Source organism: Heteronotia binoei, chromosome 5, assembly GCF_032191835.1.
Source record: "Heteronotia binoei isolate CCM8104 ecotype False Entrance Well chromosome 5, APGP_CSIRO_Hbin_v1, whole genome shotgun sequence".
Classification (NCBI taxonomy): Eukaryota; Metazoa; Chordata; class Lepidosauria; order Squamata; family Gekkonidae; genus Heteronotia; species Heteronotia binoei.
Genome location: NC_083227.1, coordinates 1605381 through 1624136, shown reverse-complemented (window position 1 = coordinate 1624136; position 18756 = coordinate 1605381). Strand labels below are relative to the sequence as shown.

Here is an 18756-nt window from a genome sequence, read left to right as displayed (position 1 = left end):
CAGAGATACAGAATGCAGTTGTAACACTGAGGCTGTTAGCCTCAAGCTTCGGACCTCAGGAAGTGGCTGAAGGCGGGGCCCCTGGGATTCTGCATTATGAAAGGACTGATTGAGGGAGCTGAGAGAGAGTATACGTTCTATCTGTTTGCTGCATAGATTTACTATTTAGCTTTGCACTATACGTTTACACACGTGTTGGAGGGAGGGAGGGAGGTGGGAGGAAGGCAGAGAAACCATAACCCACATTTGACGAGGGCTCTTCACTACTTTTCACCTTCCATCTGGGCAGAGCCATGTCTGTTCACCCCTCCTGGGGTTGGCGAGCCCCCGCTGAGCCCAAAGGCCACGGAGAAGAGAAAGTGGCTGTGGCTGAAGGGGCACAAGAGTTTACAGAGGCCACACTGGCCCCTGGGCTTCCATTTGGCCTGACTGGAAACAGGTGTGTGAGGATATTTTGGCTCTGGACAACAGCTGCTGCCGCATGTCCCTGCTCCGCCCCCTCTGGCCAGGACTCAGCATTACAGCCAGAAGTCATTTATTGAAAAAGAGGTGCCAGAGCTTATTAGTACAACTCATTTGCATATGCCAGGAGTGGCCAACGGTAGCTCTCCAGATGTTTTTTTCCTACAACTCCCATCAGCCCCAGCCAGCACCGGAAGGTGTACTAAATTATATCAGCTCAGCATCTACCTTAAAATGCTTCTTGATTTATAATTGCCATAATAAAACCTGACTCCCATCATACTTTTTCCAATATGGCCACAGTGGCATGATGAAGATTTCCATCTGTCTGCTTTATGTGTTTGGGTGATTTCCCCATTTTTTTGTGGGGGAAAATATTAGAAAGTTTGTCAAATCTTCAGAAAAATTCTCACAGGGGGTTTGAACAGTGGAGCCCAGAAGCAAGTGTGTGGGGGGGAGTGTGAGAAAGAAAGAGCACAATAAAATTTAGAGGTTCCCCAGCTCTGCTCCTGTGAGCTCCTGCCCAAAATGAGGCCTGGCTACAATTATCAGCCCCAGCCCTCCCCTCTGCCACCCCGTGCCGACCCATGGGGTGAGAAAATGGAGTCTGCATGCTGAAGCAGGCTTGTAGCTGCGCTGCCTTCAGTAGACAGCCGCCCAGTGGACAGGTTCTCGGCCTAGGCAGCTGCCTACTTCATAGAATCACAGAGTCGGAAGGGACCTCCAGGGTCATCTAGAACTAGGCCTACTCCTATGTGCCAGCCCTGGGTGTTGAAGAATGCAACTGTGATGAAAGATCCTTCAACACTGAGCATTCAAAAGGTTTCACCTGTGTGTGGATTCTTAGATACTTGTGTAGACTGGAACTCACAGTGGATCTCTTTTATACTCTGTGCATTCCAAATGGATCTCCTCTGTGTGGATTCTTCGATACTGTTGAAGATTCTAACTCTGAATGAATTTCTTTCCACGCTTTTGAAGACTGGCTTTCTAACTGAATATCTTCCCATACCCTGAGCATTCAAAATTTATATCCCCTGTATGTGTGCTCAGATGCTGTTAAAGAAGGTCACTACAACTGAATCTCTGAGCATTCAAATAGTTTCTCTCGTCTGCATTCTTCAGTGCAGTTGAAGGCTGGAACTCACATAGAATTTCTTTCCACACTCTAAGCTTTAAAAAGTTTCTCCCTTAGTGTGAGTTCTCTGATGGTTTTGATGACTAAAACTCACACTGAATCTCATTCCACACTTGCTGAGAATTCAAAAGTCGTCTTCCCTGTGTGGGTTCTTTGATGCCTTTGAAGATTGCCACTGTTACTGAATCTCTTTCCACACTCTAAGCATTCAAAAGGTTTCTCCCCTGTGTGGGTTCTCTGATGCAGCTGAAGACTGGAACTCTGAATGAATCTCTTTCCACACTCTGAGCATTCAAAAGGTTTCTCCCCTGTATGGGTACTCTGATGCAGCTGTAGACCGCCACACTGACTGAATCTCTTTCCACACTCTGAGCATTCAAACGGTTTCTCCCCTGTGTGGATTCTCTTATGCAATTGAAGACCACCATTTGCACTGAATCTCTTCCCACACTCTGAGCATTCAAAAGGTTTCTCCCCAGTGTGGGTTTTCTGATGCTGCTGAAGAGTGCAACTCCAACTGAATCTCTTTCCACACTCTGAGCATTCAAAAGGTTTCTCTCCTGTGTGAGTTCTCTGATGCTGCTGAAGGCTGAAATTTGAACTGAATCTCTTTCCACATTCTGAGCATTCAAAAGGTTTCTCCCTTGTGTGAGTTCTCTGATGCTGCTGAAGGTTGGAACTCTGACTGAATCTCTTTCCACACTCTGAGCATTCAAACGGTTTCTCCCCTGTGTGGGTTCTTAGATGCTTTTGAAGACTGGAATTCAAACTGAATCTATTTCCACACTCTGAACATTCAAATGGTTTCTCCCCTGTGTGGGTTCTCTTATGCTGTTGAAGACCAGCATTTGCAATGAATCTCTTTCCACACTCTGAGCATTCAAACGGTTTCTCCCCTGTGTGGATTCTTTGATGATACTGAAGCCTGGAATTCAAACTGAATCTCTTCCTACACTCTGGGCATTCAAAAGGTTTCTCCCCTGTGTGGATTCTTAGATGCTTTTGAAGAATGTCACACTGACTGAATCTCTTTCCACACTCTGAGCATTCAAAAGGTTTCTCCCCTGTGTGGGTTCTCTTATGCTTTTGAAGATAGCCACTCCGGCTGAATCTCTTTCCACACTCTGAGCATTCAAATGTTTTCTCCCCAGTGTGGGTTTTCTGATGCTGCTGAAGTGTGGCACTCAAACTGAATCTCTTTCCACATTCTGAGCATTCAAACGGTTTCTCTCCTGTGTGGGTTCTCTGATGCTGCTGAAGACTGCCACACCGACTGAATCTCTTTCTACACTCTGAGCATTCGAAAGGTTTCTCCCCTGTGTGGGTTCTTTGATGCTTTTGAAGACTGCCCTTCACACTGAATTTCTTTCCACACTCTGAGCATTCAAAAGGTTTCTCCCCCGTGTGGGTTCTCTGATGATACTGAAGACTGGAATTTGCACTAAATCTCTTTCCACACTCTGAGCATTCAAAAGGTTTCTCTCCTGTGTGGGTTCTCTTATGCTTTTGAAGATAGCCACTCTGGCTGAATCTCTTTCCACACTCTGAGCATTCAAACAGTTTCTCCCCTGTGTGGGTTCTTTGATGCTTTTGAAGACTGCCACTCACACTGAATTTCTTTCCACACTCTAAGCATTCGAAAGGTTTCTCCCCTGTGTGGGTTCTCTGATGATACTGAAGACTGGAATTCACACTAAATCTCTTTCCACACTCTGAGCATACAAAAGGTTTCTCCCCTGTGTGGGTTACTTGATGCAGTTGAAGATTGCCACGGCCACTAAATCGCTTTCTACAGTCTGAGCATTCAAACGGTTTCTCCTCTGTGTAAGATCTCTTATGCTGTTGAAGATCACTTATACTAAGTCTCTTCCCACACTCTGAACATTCAAAATGTTTCTCTCCTGTATGGGTTCTTAGATGCTGCTGAAGACCGGATCTCGCACTGAATCTCTTTCCACACTCTGAGCATTGAAAAGTCTTCTTCCCTGTGTGGGTTCTTTGTGGCTTTTGTAGACTGGAATTAATACTCTGCTTCTTTCCACACTCTGAGAATTCAACATGCTTTTGTGCTGTGTGTATTCTTTGGTGTACCAAAAGCTGTGTTCTGTATCTGAAGTACTTTCCACAATAACAGCATTTATAGGGCTTCCTTTGACCGGAGAATGTCATTCCATTCTCTGAACAGATGAATAGTTTCATTCCTGAAAGAGTCCGTTGGTGACGGCTGGAGACAGGGATTTCATGGAACCTGCTTCCTTGGTGAGGAATGGTCTTAACCCCCCTTTTCAGTGTACGGTTTCCTTCCTGCCTCTGTGGTTTATCTCTGTTCTCGAAGTTTCCTTCAGCCTGTTCAATCTTGGCTTTTTCCAGTGAGAACCCGTGAAATTCCCCAACTGACTCCTCAACATCTCCTGCTGGAATAGAGAGGGAAGTTGAATCATAACTCATGCAAGGAGCCAAGGCACCTACCACAAACTCCTAATTCATGACGATGCATTTTTGACTCCTGATCTGTCTGTCTGCCTTTCCTGGGCAACCTCCTATAGAGCTTTTCCTACATTCTGACCATCTCTGCCGCACCCCCCCCCCCCAAAAAAAAAAACTCCCTAAATGTACTTGAAGGGAAAAGGTGGCAAAGATATTTTCCTCTGTGCTTCCCATTTGCCTTGCCATGAAGGTCCTTTGGCCTGCAGTTTGGCCCTATTTTCCCTGTGTTCCTAATAAGGTAAGTAGACCCTCCAGAAGGAGAGCCACATAAACACAACAGGATTTAAAGGGGGACTGTATATTTTAAAAAGCTATCATGAAGGTGGAATGCCAGCAGGGGGATGGGGGCTTTCCAGTGTTTTGCATTGAGTTTCACATGTATGATTATCTGCCCACAGGACAGAAGTCTTGGGTGTGTGCTCGATACAAGGATCTCCTGGTCCTCAGGGAATGAGTTCGTACCCTTGAGGCCGAGGTGGCGGACCTGGAGAAGAAAAGACAGTCTGTTAGGCACTCGGAGAAGGCTCTCGGGGACGTGTTAGATGAGCCCCACTCTGAACGTGGGAGCCCCATTGCTGCCAGGGAGCATGAGGGTCGAGAGGGAACAAGACACTGTGCTGAGGACAAGGGGAATGCGCCCTCAGAAGGGACCTCTTCTTCAGTTGGTGAGCGGGTATCCTTTTGCGCCAAGGAACCATCCCTGGGCTGGAGGGAGGAGGGGGTCTTGGTAGTTGGTGATTCGATCCTTAGGCAAGTAGATAGCTGGGTGGCAAAACTGTGTACTGACCGTATGTTGGCTTGCCTGCCTGGTGCGAAGGTAGCGGATATTACGTGTGTAGTAGATAGGCTGATATACAGCGCTGGGGAGGAGCCAGTGGTCGTGGTGCATGTTGGCACCAATGATGTGAGGAAATGCAGTTGTGAGGTTCTGGAGGAAAAATTTAGGCTGCTAGGCAGGAAACATAAGGCCAGGACCTCCAAGGTAGCCTTCTCAGAAGTGCTACCTGTTCCACGTGCAGGGCAGGAGAGACAGGCACAAATTAGAAGTCTCAATGTGTGGATGAGATGATGATGTAGGGAGGAAGGGTTTAAGTTTCTTAGGCACTGGGATGCTTTCTGGAACAAGCAGGAGCTGTACAAAAGAGACGGTCTCCATCTGTCCCCAGAAGGAACCAGGTTTCTGGCACTTAAAAAGATGGCAGAGCAATCTTGGGGGAAAGCTGACAGGAGATGAAATGTCTCTGGTTCGGGAGGACTCATCTCAAAGAAATGAAGGGTTAGCTGTTACTTTTCCACCGGGTAACAGATCAGAGTTGTCCACTGAGATGGTGACAAACACTATAGACTGTCTGCCAAAGTCTCGAGGTGGCAGGAGGAAGGTTGCGGGCCTAACTTGCCTGGGAAATTATAGATGTTTGTATACAAATTCTAGAAGTGTTCAAAGTAAAATTGGTGTGTTGGAATGTTTAGTGTTGGGGAAAAACATAGACATTGTGGGAATTTCAGAAACTTGGTGGAATGAGGAGAATCAGTGGGACATGCTGATTCCGGGATATAAGTTATATCGGAAGGATAGGGAGGGAAGGGTTGGAGGTGGGGTGGCTCTGTATGTCAGAGAGGGTATACAGTCCAGTAAGACTGAGGTCAGAGAATTCGATTCCCTTCTAGAAATGTTTTGGGTCGAAATAGAGGGCCCAAAAGGAAATTTAACGATGGGAGTTTGTCATCGCCCACCAAATCAAAATATAGAGGATGATTATAATATGATGGAAGGATTAAAGATAGTGGCTAAACGTAAAAACTGTGTCGTAATAAGTGATTTTAACTACCCGCAGATTGATTGGGTCAATATGTGTTCTGGTCGAGAGAAAGAGATTGAGTTTCTAGACACTCTCAAAGACTGTGCTATGAAGCAGATGGTCACAGAATCTACCAGGGGTGGCGCAAGCCTGGATTTGGTCCTAAGTAATGGCGAAGACCTGGTGAGAGATGTAAAAGTGATTGCATCGCTTGGGAGCAGTGACCATAATGTTATTGATTTCACCATTTGTATAAATAGGGAGTTGCCCCAAAAGACCAGCACAACCACTTTTAACTTTTAAAAGGGTAAATTCTCTAGAACGAGGAGGCATGTGAACAGGAAACTGAAATGAAAGGGAAATACAGTCAAAACCCTTGGGGAAGCTTGGAGGCGATTTAAAACTACAATCCTAGAAGCTCAGATATAATATATACCACAAGTTAGGAAAGGCACAAAGAGGTATAAGAAAAGGCCTGCATGGTTAACAAACAAAGTTACGGAAGCTGTAAAAGGTAAGAAGGACTCCTTTAAGCGGTGGAAAGCTAATCCTAGTGAGATTAATAAAAGGGAATACAGGCTGTAGCAAAACAAATGCAAGACTGTGATCAGGCAGGCAAAAAGGGACTATGAGGAGGATATTGCAAAAATCATAAAGACAAACAATAAACATTTCTTCAAATATATTAGAAGCAGGAAACCAGCCAGGGAGGCAGTGGGGCCCTTGGATAACCAAGGGGTAAAAGGATTACTGAAGGAGGATAGGGAAATGGCTGAGAAGCTGAATGCATTTTTTGCCGCCGTCTTCAATGTGGAAGATGAGAAGTGTTTGCCCGCTCCAGAACCGCTAATTTTGGAAGGGGTGTTGAAAGACCTGAGTCAGATTGAGGTGACAAGGGAGGAGGTCCTACAACTGACAGACGAATTAAAATCTAATAAGTCACCAGGTCCGGATGGCATACATCCAAGGGTTCTGAAAGAACTTAAAGGTGAACTTCTGGATCTCCTGACAAAAATATGTAATCTTTCATTGAAATCTGCCTCCGTTCCTGAGGACTGGAAGGTAGCAAATGTCACCCCCATCTTTAAAAAGGGTTCCAGAGGAGATCTGGGAAATTACAGGCCAGTCAGTCTGACTTCAATACCGGGAAAGTTGGTAGAAAGCATTATCAAGGACAGTATGAGTAGGCACATTGATGAACACGGGTTATTGAGGAAGACTCAGCATGGGTTCTGTAAGGGAAGATCTTGCCTCACTAACCTGCTACATTTCTTTGAGGGGTGAACAAACATGCTATTTCTAATTAATGAATTGAGTAAACAGACCAGGATTAAAGCAGAGCATCCCCTTTTCTTTTCCCCTTTCTTCTTCTCCCTCTCCTCTCATTTCCCCCCTTTGATGCATAATAAATCTATCTGTACCCAGGCTATCTGCAATTCTTCTTCTAAGGCAGGGGTGGCCAACGGTAGCTCTCCAGATGTTTTTTGCCTACAACTCCCATCAGCCCCAGCCATTGGCCATTCTGGCTGGGACTGATGGGAGTTGTAGGCAAAAAACATCTGGAGAGCTACCACTGGCCACCCCTGTTCTAAGGTATGGCCGCCAAGCATGCTGTTTCTGATTACTATTTTATATATGCTTAGTAGACAAGCCAGAGGTAAAGCAGAGCCTCACCTTTGTATTTTCCTCTTTCTTCTTCCTCGCCCTCTCTCCCTTCCAATGGATGTATAATAAATCCATCTAGACCCAGGATGTTTAGAGTAACCTTGCATTAACGGTGTAGAATGCCTCTCCCCCAGATTCACACAGCCATGAATTATCAGCTCGCAGAGAATGTGTGAGAAATAGAGATGTTGTTGTTAGCTAACATTCCTTAGTCATAAAAGAGATACTAGTGAGCAGCCTTTGAACCTTCAACTCAATTTGCATCTTTATGTTATTCTTTTGAAGTTATCTGTAACCCTTCCTTTTGAAGTCTGCCTATAAGATACCATTCAATACTATGTATGCCATTACTTTCAAGGAACCCGTCCTTGGAGCAAGCTATGGATTAAAGAACAAACGCTTGATTCTTGCGAAATATTGATGCTTGACAGGGGGTGAACAAACATGTGGACAAAGGGGACCCAATAGATGTTGTTTACCTTGACTTCCAGAAAGCTTTTGATAAAGTTCCTCATCAAAGGCTCCTTAGTAAGCTCGAGAGTCATGGAGTAAAAGGACAAGTCCTCTTGTGGATCAAAAACTGGCTAATTAATAGGAAACAGAGATTGAGTATAAATGCGCAATCTTCGCAGTGGAAGGCGGTAAGCAGTGGGATGCCGCAGGGCTCAGTACTGGGTCCCATGCTCTTTAACTTCTTCATGAATGATTTGGAGTTGAGAGTAAACAGTGAAGTGGCTAAGTTTGCGGATGACACTAAATTGTTTAGGGTGGTGAAAACCAGAGAGGATTGTGAGGCACTCCAAAGGGATCTGTTGAGGCTGGGTGAGTGGGCGTCAACGTGGCAGATGCAGTTCAATGTGGCCAAGTGCAAAGTAATGCACATTGGAGCCAAGAATCCCAGCTACAACTACAAGTTGATGTGGTATGAACTGTCAGAGAACCAAGAGAGAGATCTTGGGGTCGTTGTAGATAACTCACTGAAAATGTAAAGACAGTGTGCGATTGCAATAAAAAAAGCCAACGCCATGCTGGGAATTATTAGGAAGGGAACTGAAAACAAATCAGCCAGTATCATAATGCCCCTGTATAAATCGATGGTGCGGTCTCATTTGGAATACTGTGTACGATTCTGGTCACTGCACCTCAAAAAGGATATTATAGCATTGGAAAAAGTCCAGAGAAGGGCAACTAGAATGATTAAAGGTTTGGAACACTTTCCCTTTGAAGAAAGGTTAAAATGCTTGGGGCTGTTTAGCTTGGAGAAACGTCGACTGCAGGGTGACATGATAGAGGTTTAAAAGATTATGCATGGGATGGAGAAAGTAGAGAAAGAAGTACTTTTCTCCCTTTCTCACAATACAAGAATTCGTGGGCATTCAATGAAATTGCTGAGCAGTAGGGTTAGAATGGATAAAAGGAAGTCCTTCTTCACCCAAAGGGTGATTAACATGTGGAATTCACTGCCACAGGATCTGGCAGCATAACCAGCTTCAAGAGGGGTTTGGATAAAAATATGGAGCAGAGGTCCATCAGCGGCTATTAGCCACTGCATATTATTGGAACTGTCTGGGAAAGTGATGCTCGGTTTTCTTGGTGCTTGGGGGGGGCAAAGTGGAAGGGCTTCTAGCACTTGTGAACCTCCTTTTTTTTGGCCACTGTGTGACACAGAGTGTTGGGCTGGATGGGCCATTGGCCTGATCCAACATGGCTTCTCTTATGTTCTTCCGTTCTTTGTCTGTCTCCACCTGAGGTCACTACACCCACCCTGCGTCTCCTGCTGGCCACGACATTGACCACAGTGGCCCCTGGACCAGCCCGGTGTGTCGGCTGATCTCAGAGCCAACTCAGCTCCTGGAGTCCTCCAGAGGGGGGGAGTACAGGACCAAGCCTCACAAGGACCTATTGCTGTTCCATATCTTGATTCACACATCATCACAATGGCAGCAATTCGCACCTTTGAAAGATCCTTACCCAGAGAGGCCACATTCCCGTAGTTCTCCAGCATGACTTCCCTGTACAGACCTCTTTGGTCTGGATCCAGCAGGGCCCACTCAGCCTCGGTGAAAAACACAGCCACCTCCTCGAAGGAAAAAGGACCCTGAAAGAAAAAGCAGGTTCCCTCATCAGAGACTGTCCCAGTCAAGACTGTACTCTGGACAGGGGCATTCTGGGGTGGTGCGGGATGGAGAGCTTGCCAGGGGGGTAAACGGAGCGGCTTTCAGAGCCCCTCTTGCTCAGACACATGAGCAGCAACTGCAGGAGCAAAAGCCCCCTGAGGAAGAGGGGGGAACTCAGGCGGTCCTCTGCTCATCTCCCCTACCTGGACTGCAGGGGCAGCAGCCATTTCCACTCCTCCACAAAGACTCAGCATCGTCTCTTCACTGCCTGTAAGGGAGAGAATGTTGGAATAAAGGGTGTTAGCAGAGACTCCATATTTTCTTTGCTTTTTCGAATCCTGCTTCATGCACCCCTGTGCCCAAGGCTGTGAAACCTTGCCCTGGGTATACTTTAAAAAATGTGTAACAATTTTGAGTAAACTTGAGGGAGAGGTAAGGAGAAGCCTCAGGGAGGGGTGGGGTATGATCACTGCCAACACATTTCCAGTTTGATGTAGTGGTTAAGTGTGGAGACCCTTATCTGGGAGAACCGGTTTGATTCCCCACTCTTCCACTTGCAGTTGCTGGAATGGTCTTGGGTCAGCCATAGCTCTTGCAGAGTTATCCTTGAAAGGGCAGCTGCTGTCAGTGCTCTCTCAGCCCCAACCACCCTCAGGGTGTTTGTTGTAGGGGGGTAAGGTAAAGGAGATTGTAAGCCGCTCTGAGACTCAGACTGAAGGGTGGGGTATAAATCCAATATCTTCTTCTTCTCCTTCCTTCTTCAACCCTTGAGGCTTATCCTGTGAACTCCAGAGCTCAAAACTGTGACAGTATCTTGCCTCGATTAGACCAAAGGCCCAGGAACGCCATTGTCTGGGTGTCTGGGCCCTCCAATGTGCCTTTGGGTTTAGGCTTCCGGGTGAATTGGGGGGGGGGGGCGGTTGGGAGAAATGAGATCAAAGCTCCGTCACAATCACATCTGTTCAAAACCCCAAAAATGATCTTAGCACATCTGAAATCTAGAGGGGTATATTTAGGGGTTTCTCGAGTGTCTGCTGACCCTCTGGTGTCATGTCTGAATGTTCAGCGGGATGAGACGTCACATCTACCCCTTGCCCTGCCCCCAAAGCCCCCAGGGGAGAGAGGTCAACTCTTCTTTTTTAAGCTGCCTTAATTCCCTTTAATGGAAGGTACGTTATATGGGAATATTTCAGTTAACCTGAGGAATTCACTGCTTCAAGAAGTGGCTACAAGCACCGACAGCTTCAAGAGGGGACGGGATAAACATATGAAGCAGAGGTCCATGAGTCCCCTTCAGCTACTAGGTGCAAATGGAACCTTGTGTGGAATGCAAAAGTATTTCCTTTTTCTCCTGTCCTGAACCTTTGTCATGATCTGAGGCCTAGTGCGGCCTAGAGGACAGGGGGAAGCCTGCCTAGGAGTTGCTAGTGGGCATACATCTCCCAGAGGTCTCCCAGGATCCTTTCTCTCTCTGATTGGGCGGCAGAATTTTGTAGCAAAAACTAGCCCAGTGTTCCCTGTAAGCTGAGTTAGTGTGAGCTAGCTCACAGCTTTTTAGCCTCTTGCTCACACATTTTTTGTCATAGCTCAGGAAAAATGGCTCCAGAGCAAACACAGTAACTCACAACTATAATGCTGGTATCTCATGGAGGAGAATTTTTGCTCAGAAGACTCCACAGCTGAGTGTGAACAAAACCTCCTAATTTTGCGTATATACGGACATCGTGATCACCAGGATGCCTGGAGTTGCACCTCACACACATCTACACTAAAGCAGAAGACTTTGACCAAGCCATTTCCTTATAGGCCCAGGTGTATGTTGTGGGTTTCATCTTTACTGCAGCCCTTCTCCTAATGGGTCCTAGCATGGGCAAAACAACCTCCCAGCCTCCCTGTGTGCGCAAGTCCCTGGTTTTCGCAGTAGGGTTGCCAATCCCCAGGTGGAGGCAGGGGATCCCCCGGTTTGGAGACCCTCCCCCCGCTTCAGGGTCATCAGAAAGCGGGGGGAGGGGAGGGAAATGTCTGCTGGGAACTCTATTATTCCCTATGGAGATTTATTCCCATAGAAAATCATGGAGAATTGATCTGCAGGCATTTGGGGCTCTGGGGGGGCTGTTTTTTGGGGTAGAGGCACCAAATCTTCAGTATAGCATCTAGTGCCTCTCCCCAAAATACCCCCCAAGTTTCAAAAAGATTGGACCAGGGGGTCCAATTCTATGAGCCCCAAAAGAAAGTGCCCCTATCCTTCATTATTTCCTATGGAAGGAAGGAATTGAAAAGGTGTGCCATCCCTTTAAATGTGAGAGCCAGAACTTCCTTTGGAGTTCAATTATGCTTGTCACAGCCTTGATCTTGGCTCCACCCCTAATGTCTCCTGGCTCCACCCCCAAAGTCTCCTGACTCCACCCCCAAAGTCCCCAGAAATTTCTTGAATTGGACTTGGCAAGCCTATTTCGCAGTGAAAGAGGTCGCGCCGCCATGAGCTGTCCAGTCAAGCTGTCTTTCTTCTCTCTGTTAATGGAAGCCATTGCTAAGGCGAACATCACCACTTTTCCCCATTCACTGCTGCGCTAAAAGTCTTTACCACCCACCGATTGTTTGAGCACTATAAATAAACTGCTGTTGTTGTTGTTAGGCTGCCTGAGTCCTCACGTCTCCTTCATTATGGCTAAAGGGTTTTGCTAAGAAGGAAGGAAGATTCAGGGGTTGGGGGGGGTGTCTGGGCCCCCCAGAAAGACCCTGACCAGAGCGGTGGCAGCCTGTAGAAGGCCCTTCCTGGTCCCCTGCTGAGTCACAACCTTCTATCCAACAACTTCACTATGGGTCCAAATCTGGGCACAAGGCACCCTTACCGTGTGAGAGGGCCTCTTGGGCACGCTCCTGGGCCTGTACCTTCTGCTCTTCCTCCAAGGGAGACCCTTCCTCCTCAGAGACCTCCGCTTCCATCTTCACAGATGGTCCCCACATCTGGAACAGCAGGAAGAGAGACAGGGAAGAGCAGGAAGGCTAAAGACCAAGGAAGCAAAACATGCTCCATTCCCCATTCCTGCATACATCAACAGAGCTGCAAGAATCAGGGATCTGGTTTTCTATCAACCCTGGTGAAGTGTGTGGAGGGATGCGTATAAGGTGAAAGGTCACAACTCGAAAGGACGGCATGAAGCTCCCTCACCTGTCCTGCCTGCCTCTTCTCCTCTGCCTGGCTCAGGAGGAAACCTTCGGCCAGGGCCACCGCCTGGGAACTGGTCTCCGGCCCACATCCTCTGACCCAGCCCTGCATTTCCTGGGGCAGGAGAGTCAGGAACTGCTCCAGGATCACCAGGTCCACGATCTGCTTCTTGGTGTGTCTCTCCGGCTCCAGCCACTGGCTGCAAAGTCCATGGAGCCGGCTGCAAACCTCTCGGGGCCCATCAGACTCGTGGTAGCTGAATTGCCGGAAACGCTGGAGATATCCCTCTGAGATCGCCGTGACCTGATAACAGACCTCTGGCTCAAAGCTTTCCCAGAATCCAACACCACTCCCAGCTAGGGTAGGTTTGGGGCCTTTGCTTTCTCTCTTGCCCGTTCCGGGTCCTTCTGGGTCCTGCTCTTCCATCTCCTTTCCCTTCTCTTGGGTTACTTCCAGCTGTGGAAAAAATGCTTTTATTCACTAGGCTATGAAGAGGGAGAGGGGAATATATCAAAAAGGCAGAAAGGAACCTAAAGAAGATGGAGCTACATCACCGACCCTGGTCAAGACACACCCAGGACTCTCTCCTGGATCAGAAGGAAAGTCCTTCTCATGGTTTGCAAATCAGGATTCACGTCATTAGCTATGGTAGACATCTCGTAGGGAGGCCCAAAGTCTGCGGGTCCTGATGGCAAACACCCAGGAGTTTCTAAAGGATGTTAGATACTTGATCTATGAACCTGTGAATGTAACCTATTTTAAAAAGGGATTCAGAGGGGAACCAGGAAATTACAGGCCGGTCATCCGAACGCCTGTCCTGGGCATATTAGCAGAATCTGTAATCAAAGACAGAATTAATTGTCAGACACACGGAAGGACAAAGGCTGCTGAGGGAAAACTAGCACGGCTTCTGCACAGGGAAGTCCTGCCACAACAGAGAGCGGACAAAGAGGAATTGTTCTTCCTCAACCAAATAGGAATTGAAGGCATCTAATATAGCTGATGGACGGTAGGTTCAGGACACAGAGAGCGATTAAAGTGTGGAATCTGCCACCAGATGGTGTAGCCATGGCCACCACAGGAATAAACAGCTCTCAAAGAGACCAGATAAATTCATGTAGGGCAAATCTATCAATGGCTGCTAGCTGTGGTGACCGAGGGGACCCTTCACATTTAGATGCAGTCAACTTCTGGATCCCAGAGAAGGAGGCAGCATCAGTGGAAGGCCTCGGCCTCCATGCCCTCTTGCTTGTTGTCGAGAGGAACTGGGTGGCCCCTGTGAGAGACAGGAGGCTGGACTAGATGGACTCTTGGTCCGATCCAGCAGGGCTCTGTTCATGTTCTTTCTACTGCGGTCCTGTTGCTGAGGCCATGATCCTCATAACGATGTGTTCCCAGTGCCCTTTGTCCCTCCCGGTCTTCTGGATGTGGGCAGCTGATATCTGGGCGCATGGCTCTCTGCCTCTCTGGGGGAGGGGGGGCAACAGCCTTGTGCTGTGACTCATGGGCATTGGTGGCATTTCTGAACTAGGTTCTCGGAATCTCAACAACTGATTTTTTTTAATTCCCTCTCCTCTGCTGAGGGGCCCTGAATACCCAGTAGTAGCCCTGTCCAAAACTGGCATTGTGTCAGGGTCCTACGATGGGGCTGTGGTTGATTCTCATTCAGGCAGGAGTTAGAGAGCCAGTTTGGTGTAGTGGCTAAATGTACGGACTCTTATCTGGGAGAACCGGGTTGGATTTCCACTCCTCCGCTTGCACCTGCTGGAATGGCCTTGGGTCAGCCAGAGCTTCTTATCTGGGAGAACCGGGTTTGATTCCCCACTCCTCCACTTGCAGCTGCTGGAATGGCCTTGGGTCAGCCAGAGCTCTCTTATCTGGGAGAACCGGGTTGGATTCCCCACTCCTCCACTTGCAGCTGCTGGAATGGCCTTGGGTCAGCCAGAGCTTTCTTATCTGGGAGAACCGGGTTGGATTCCCCACTCCTCCACTTGCAGCTGCTGGAATGGCCTTGGGTCAGCCAGAGCTCTCTTATCTGGGAGAACCGGGTTGGATTCCCCACTCCTCCACTTGCAGCTGCTGGAGTGGCCTTGGTTCAGCCATAGCTCTCACAGAGCTGTCCTTGAAAGGGCAGTTTCCATCAGAGCCCTCTCAGTCCCACCCACCTCACAGAGTGTCTGTTGTGGGGGAAGAAGATACAGAAGATTGTAAGCCACTCTGTGTCTCTGAAAAGGGTGGTGTATAAATCTGCAATCTTCTACCCCCCCCCCCCCAATGCAATGATCTTTTTCACTTACAGATCAAATTAAGGTTCTTCACCTCCCCCTGCCCCACCCCAGACTAAAATTACAAGCAACAGAACTCCAGTTTCATGCTTCAGTTTTCTCCCTTGCACTTAAAGACACCGTATTCCCCTAACCCACCGAAGTTACATAGCAGAGCAAAACTGATGTAAATGCTCTTCTGCAATATCATCTACCTCAAGTTCTCTCATACTGGAATAAACCAAAATAATAACAAGGCATACCACAAAGCTGAATGGAAATAGATCATTCTTAAGATTTTATATTGTTGTAAAAAACTTACCACTCAATGACACTTATGTGCATATATTTATATTTGGAGCTTAAACCAGTCCAAACTTATTCTTTTAACCAGATCCCCAAGCCCTCTGGAGTTTGCTGACCTATAACTCTCTACAATATTTTTTATCAGAAGCAAGCTGTTCTTTTAGGTGGCCATTGACAAAATGAGCCTACATTGTAAGCCTGCACATCACAGTATCTGTTTCTTTCATTGCCTGTCTTATTAACTGTGATCCCTTTTTCGTTGATTATATTGATTAACCAGTTGTGTACCGTGTTCGTTATAAGGTGCTGGTTATTACCTTTAAAGCCCTATATGGCCGAGGACCTGCCTATCTTAGGGACCGCCTCTCCCCGTATGAACCCCAGAGAGCACTGAGATCTAGCTCTCAAAATCTTTTAAAAATCCCTGGTCTAATTGAGGCTAGATTGAAAACAACGAGGGAGCAAGCCTTCTCAGTAATGGCCCCCCCCGATGGTGGAATCAACTTCCAGAAGTGGTGCGAGCCCTGCGGGACCTGAATCAGTTGCACAGGGCTTGCAAAACCACCCTCTTTCAGCTCGCTTTCAAGATAGAACCCGGCTAAACTGACCTCTAGCCATCTAGCCATCTTATATACATGACTATGAATTGTGAACTGTAGCACCTTAATTATTAATATATAATAGCTGTTTATCTAATTTTATTCTAATTTATAATGGTAATTTAATTTGTATTTTAACTTGTCTTATTGTATTGATTGTATTTTATTGAAATCACGGTTGTTCCATGTCTGTGAGCCACCCTGAGCCTGCCTTTGGTGGGGGAGGGCGGGATATAAAAATAAATTTACCTTACCTTACCTTAACCTCGAGGTGGTGCCTGGAGATCTCCCAGGATTATAACTGATCATCGTTAGAATTGATTTTGGGCTGTGTCAACAAAAGTATAGTCTCCAGATCACGTGAGAAATGTAAAGTTCTGCATTTAGGTAGGAATAACGAAATGCTTCATTATAGGATGGGGGAGACTTGTCTTGGCAGTAGTATGTGTGAAAAGGATCTAGGGGTCTTTGGGACCATTCACGGAACATGAGTCAGCAGTGTGGTGCAGTAGCTAAAAAGGCAAATGCAATTTTGGGCTATATCAACAGGAGTGTAGTGTACACTCAGATCACGTGAAGTGATGGAATCACTTTGCTCTGCTCTGGTAAGACCTCACCTGAAGTCTTGCGTTCAGTTTTGGGCACCACAGTTTAAGAAGGTCAAAGGAGCTGGGAATATTCAGCCTGGAGAGAGGACTGTGAGGTGATATGATCTGGCAACAATCCTGATTCTGTGAATTAGGGAGATCATGAGGGCAGGAAGGGCTGCATCAGTGCCTAGTTCTTGTGGCCCCTTCTTACACACCCAGGGAAATGCTGAGTGGCACTTTGGGGTCAGTCAGAATTTTTTCTCTAGGCCAGATTGGCAAAGGATCCTGGTTTTTGTGGGTTTTTTGGCCATCTTTTGGGCCTGGAGGAGGGGTCAGGATGTGTGTGTTTGCGGGGGGAGGGGAGGGGGGAGGCAGCTGTGAGTTTCCTGCATTGTGCAGGGGGTTGGACTAGATGACCCTGGAGGTCCCTTCCAGCTCTATGATCCTGAGTACGGAGATCAGGTCAGCCCCCCCAAAAAACATGCCTGTGGGGGCTCTATGGCCCCCCCTCCCCCCCATTGCCTGGGGATTTCCCACTGCAGACTTGACAACCTGAGAGCAGCAGCTGTTTTGTGCAGAATTCAAATGACCAGCGATTGGACGCCAGATCCATCTGCTGAATTCAGTCTTGCACTTTAAAGACCCTGATTATTCCCGCCCCCCCCCCCCAGCAATCTCAAGCCCAGAGCACAAGTGATGCTAACAGCCGCTCCCCTCTCTTCCTGCAAGATCTGATCCCTGATTCTCCCCTCCCCTCCCATAATCCTGCAGGACTTACTTGCAAGGAGACCTTCCCTGGGTCCGGCTGCTGCAAGGAGCCTTTTCCCTGCTTCTCTGCGGACCCGAAGCTCTTCCTCTCTCGTGCAATTCAGGAACTTCTCCCCCCCACCCCCCCAGCCGCAGAGCCTTCCTCCCACCCCCCCCCCCTTGCTCGGCCTCTCTTGCAAAAACGTCTCTGTGCCTTTAACCCTTGCAGGGCTGGAGCAAAGCAGCAGAGAAGCGCACCTTGCAGATCTCCCTTGCAGGGCTGGACACAGAGGAAGACTCCGGGTTCCTGCTCCCAGACCCAGCCGGGTTGCTCGGGCTGCAGCCACCGATGCCCTCTGCGGCTCAGTGGGACGACTCGGGAGTAGGAGGAAGCGTCAGATCCATCACTTTCTCCCCCCCCCCCCCCCAGTGGCGGACTGGGTCTAAAAATCTTGGTTGCCAGGAGACAAAGGGGGCCCAGTCACAATTTTAAGGCTTTCTTTTAATTTCTATAAGAAATAAATACAATTTTCCAAAATACAGAAGTGGAAAAATGGTACAATTAAAACTTTTTGCGAAATAAATGTATATGTGTGTATATATATATATATATATACATACACATATACATTTATTTCGCAAAAAGTTTTAATTGTACCATGTGTGTGTGTTATTGGCAGCATACTGTCGGTATGAAATGTGAATCCAGACTGCATTTTCTCCAGGGGAGCTGATCTCTGCCAGCTGAAGATCAGGTGTAAAAGCGGGAGATCTCCAGGCCCCACCTGGAGGCTGGCAACCCTACATACAACGCCAATTTTAGTTGCATTGCAGTAAGAATACTGGAGCGTCTATTATATTTTCAAGCTTCTAAAAGGTCATTAAAATTTTTAACTTACTGCTTATATTTAAGGGGGCCCACTTCATCAGGGGCCCACTTGCTATCGGGCAAGCAGACACCCCGGCCAGCCCCCCACTGCCCCCCCCCACTGAGGATGTACTAAAACTGGGAACAGGGATTGCCAATAGGGAATGCACGCTTGCCCATAGGGAGTAATGGAATTTAGGCTTCCCCTAAGGACAGTGATTGCCCACACAGTCTACACATGCTTGCCAACAGAGAATCCATGATTTCCCACAGAGAGTAATGGAGACCACACTGTCCCTTAGGAAATAATGGAGACCATGGTTTCCCATGGAGAATTAGGGTTACCCTACGGACAGTGATTGCCTGTATAGACAATACACTTGGCTGGGAATGAATCTGTAGGCCTCTCTGTAGCCTGAACCAAAGATCTTGCCACACACAGCAAGAGCAAGGAACCGGTTTTCTTGACAGACGCCCACCTAAACTTCAGGTGGACGTGCATTTTATTCTACATGTGATGGTGGTAGCAGCAGAGGACATAGCAC

General features: G+C 47.5%; 1 protein-coding gene across 1 annotated transcript; it reads right to left on the bottom strand.

Moving 5' to 3' along the window:
- Positions 1-1702: 1702 nt before the first annotated feature.
- On the bottom strand, positions 1703-13263 carry LOC132571368 (oocyte zinc finger protein XlCOF6-like). Its single transcript, XM_060238168.1, has 3 exons — positions 13066-13263; positions 12521-12635; positions 1703-4014 (listed from the first exon to the last, which is right to left on the bottom strand). Exons 1-3 carry the CDS (start codon positions 13261-13263, stop codon positions 1703-1705), a joined length of 2625 nt encoding a protein of 874 aa, XP_060094151.1.
- Positions 13264-18756: the final 5493 nt, after the last annotated feature.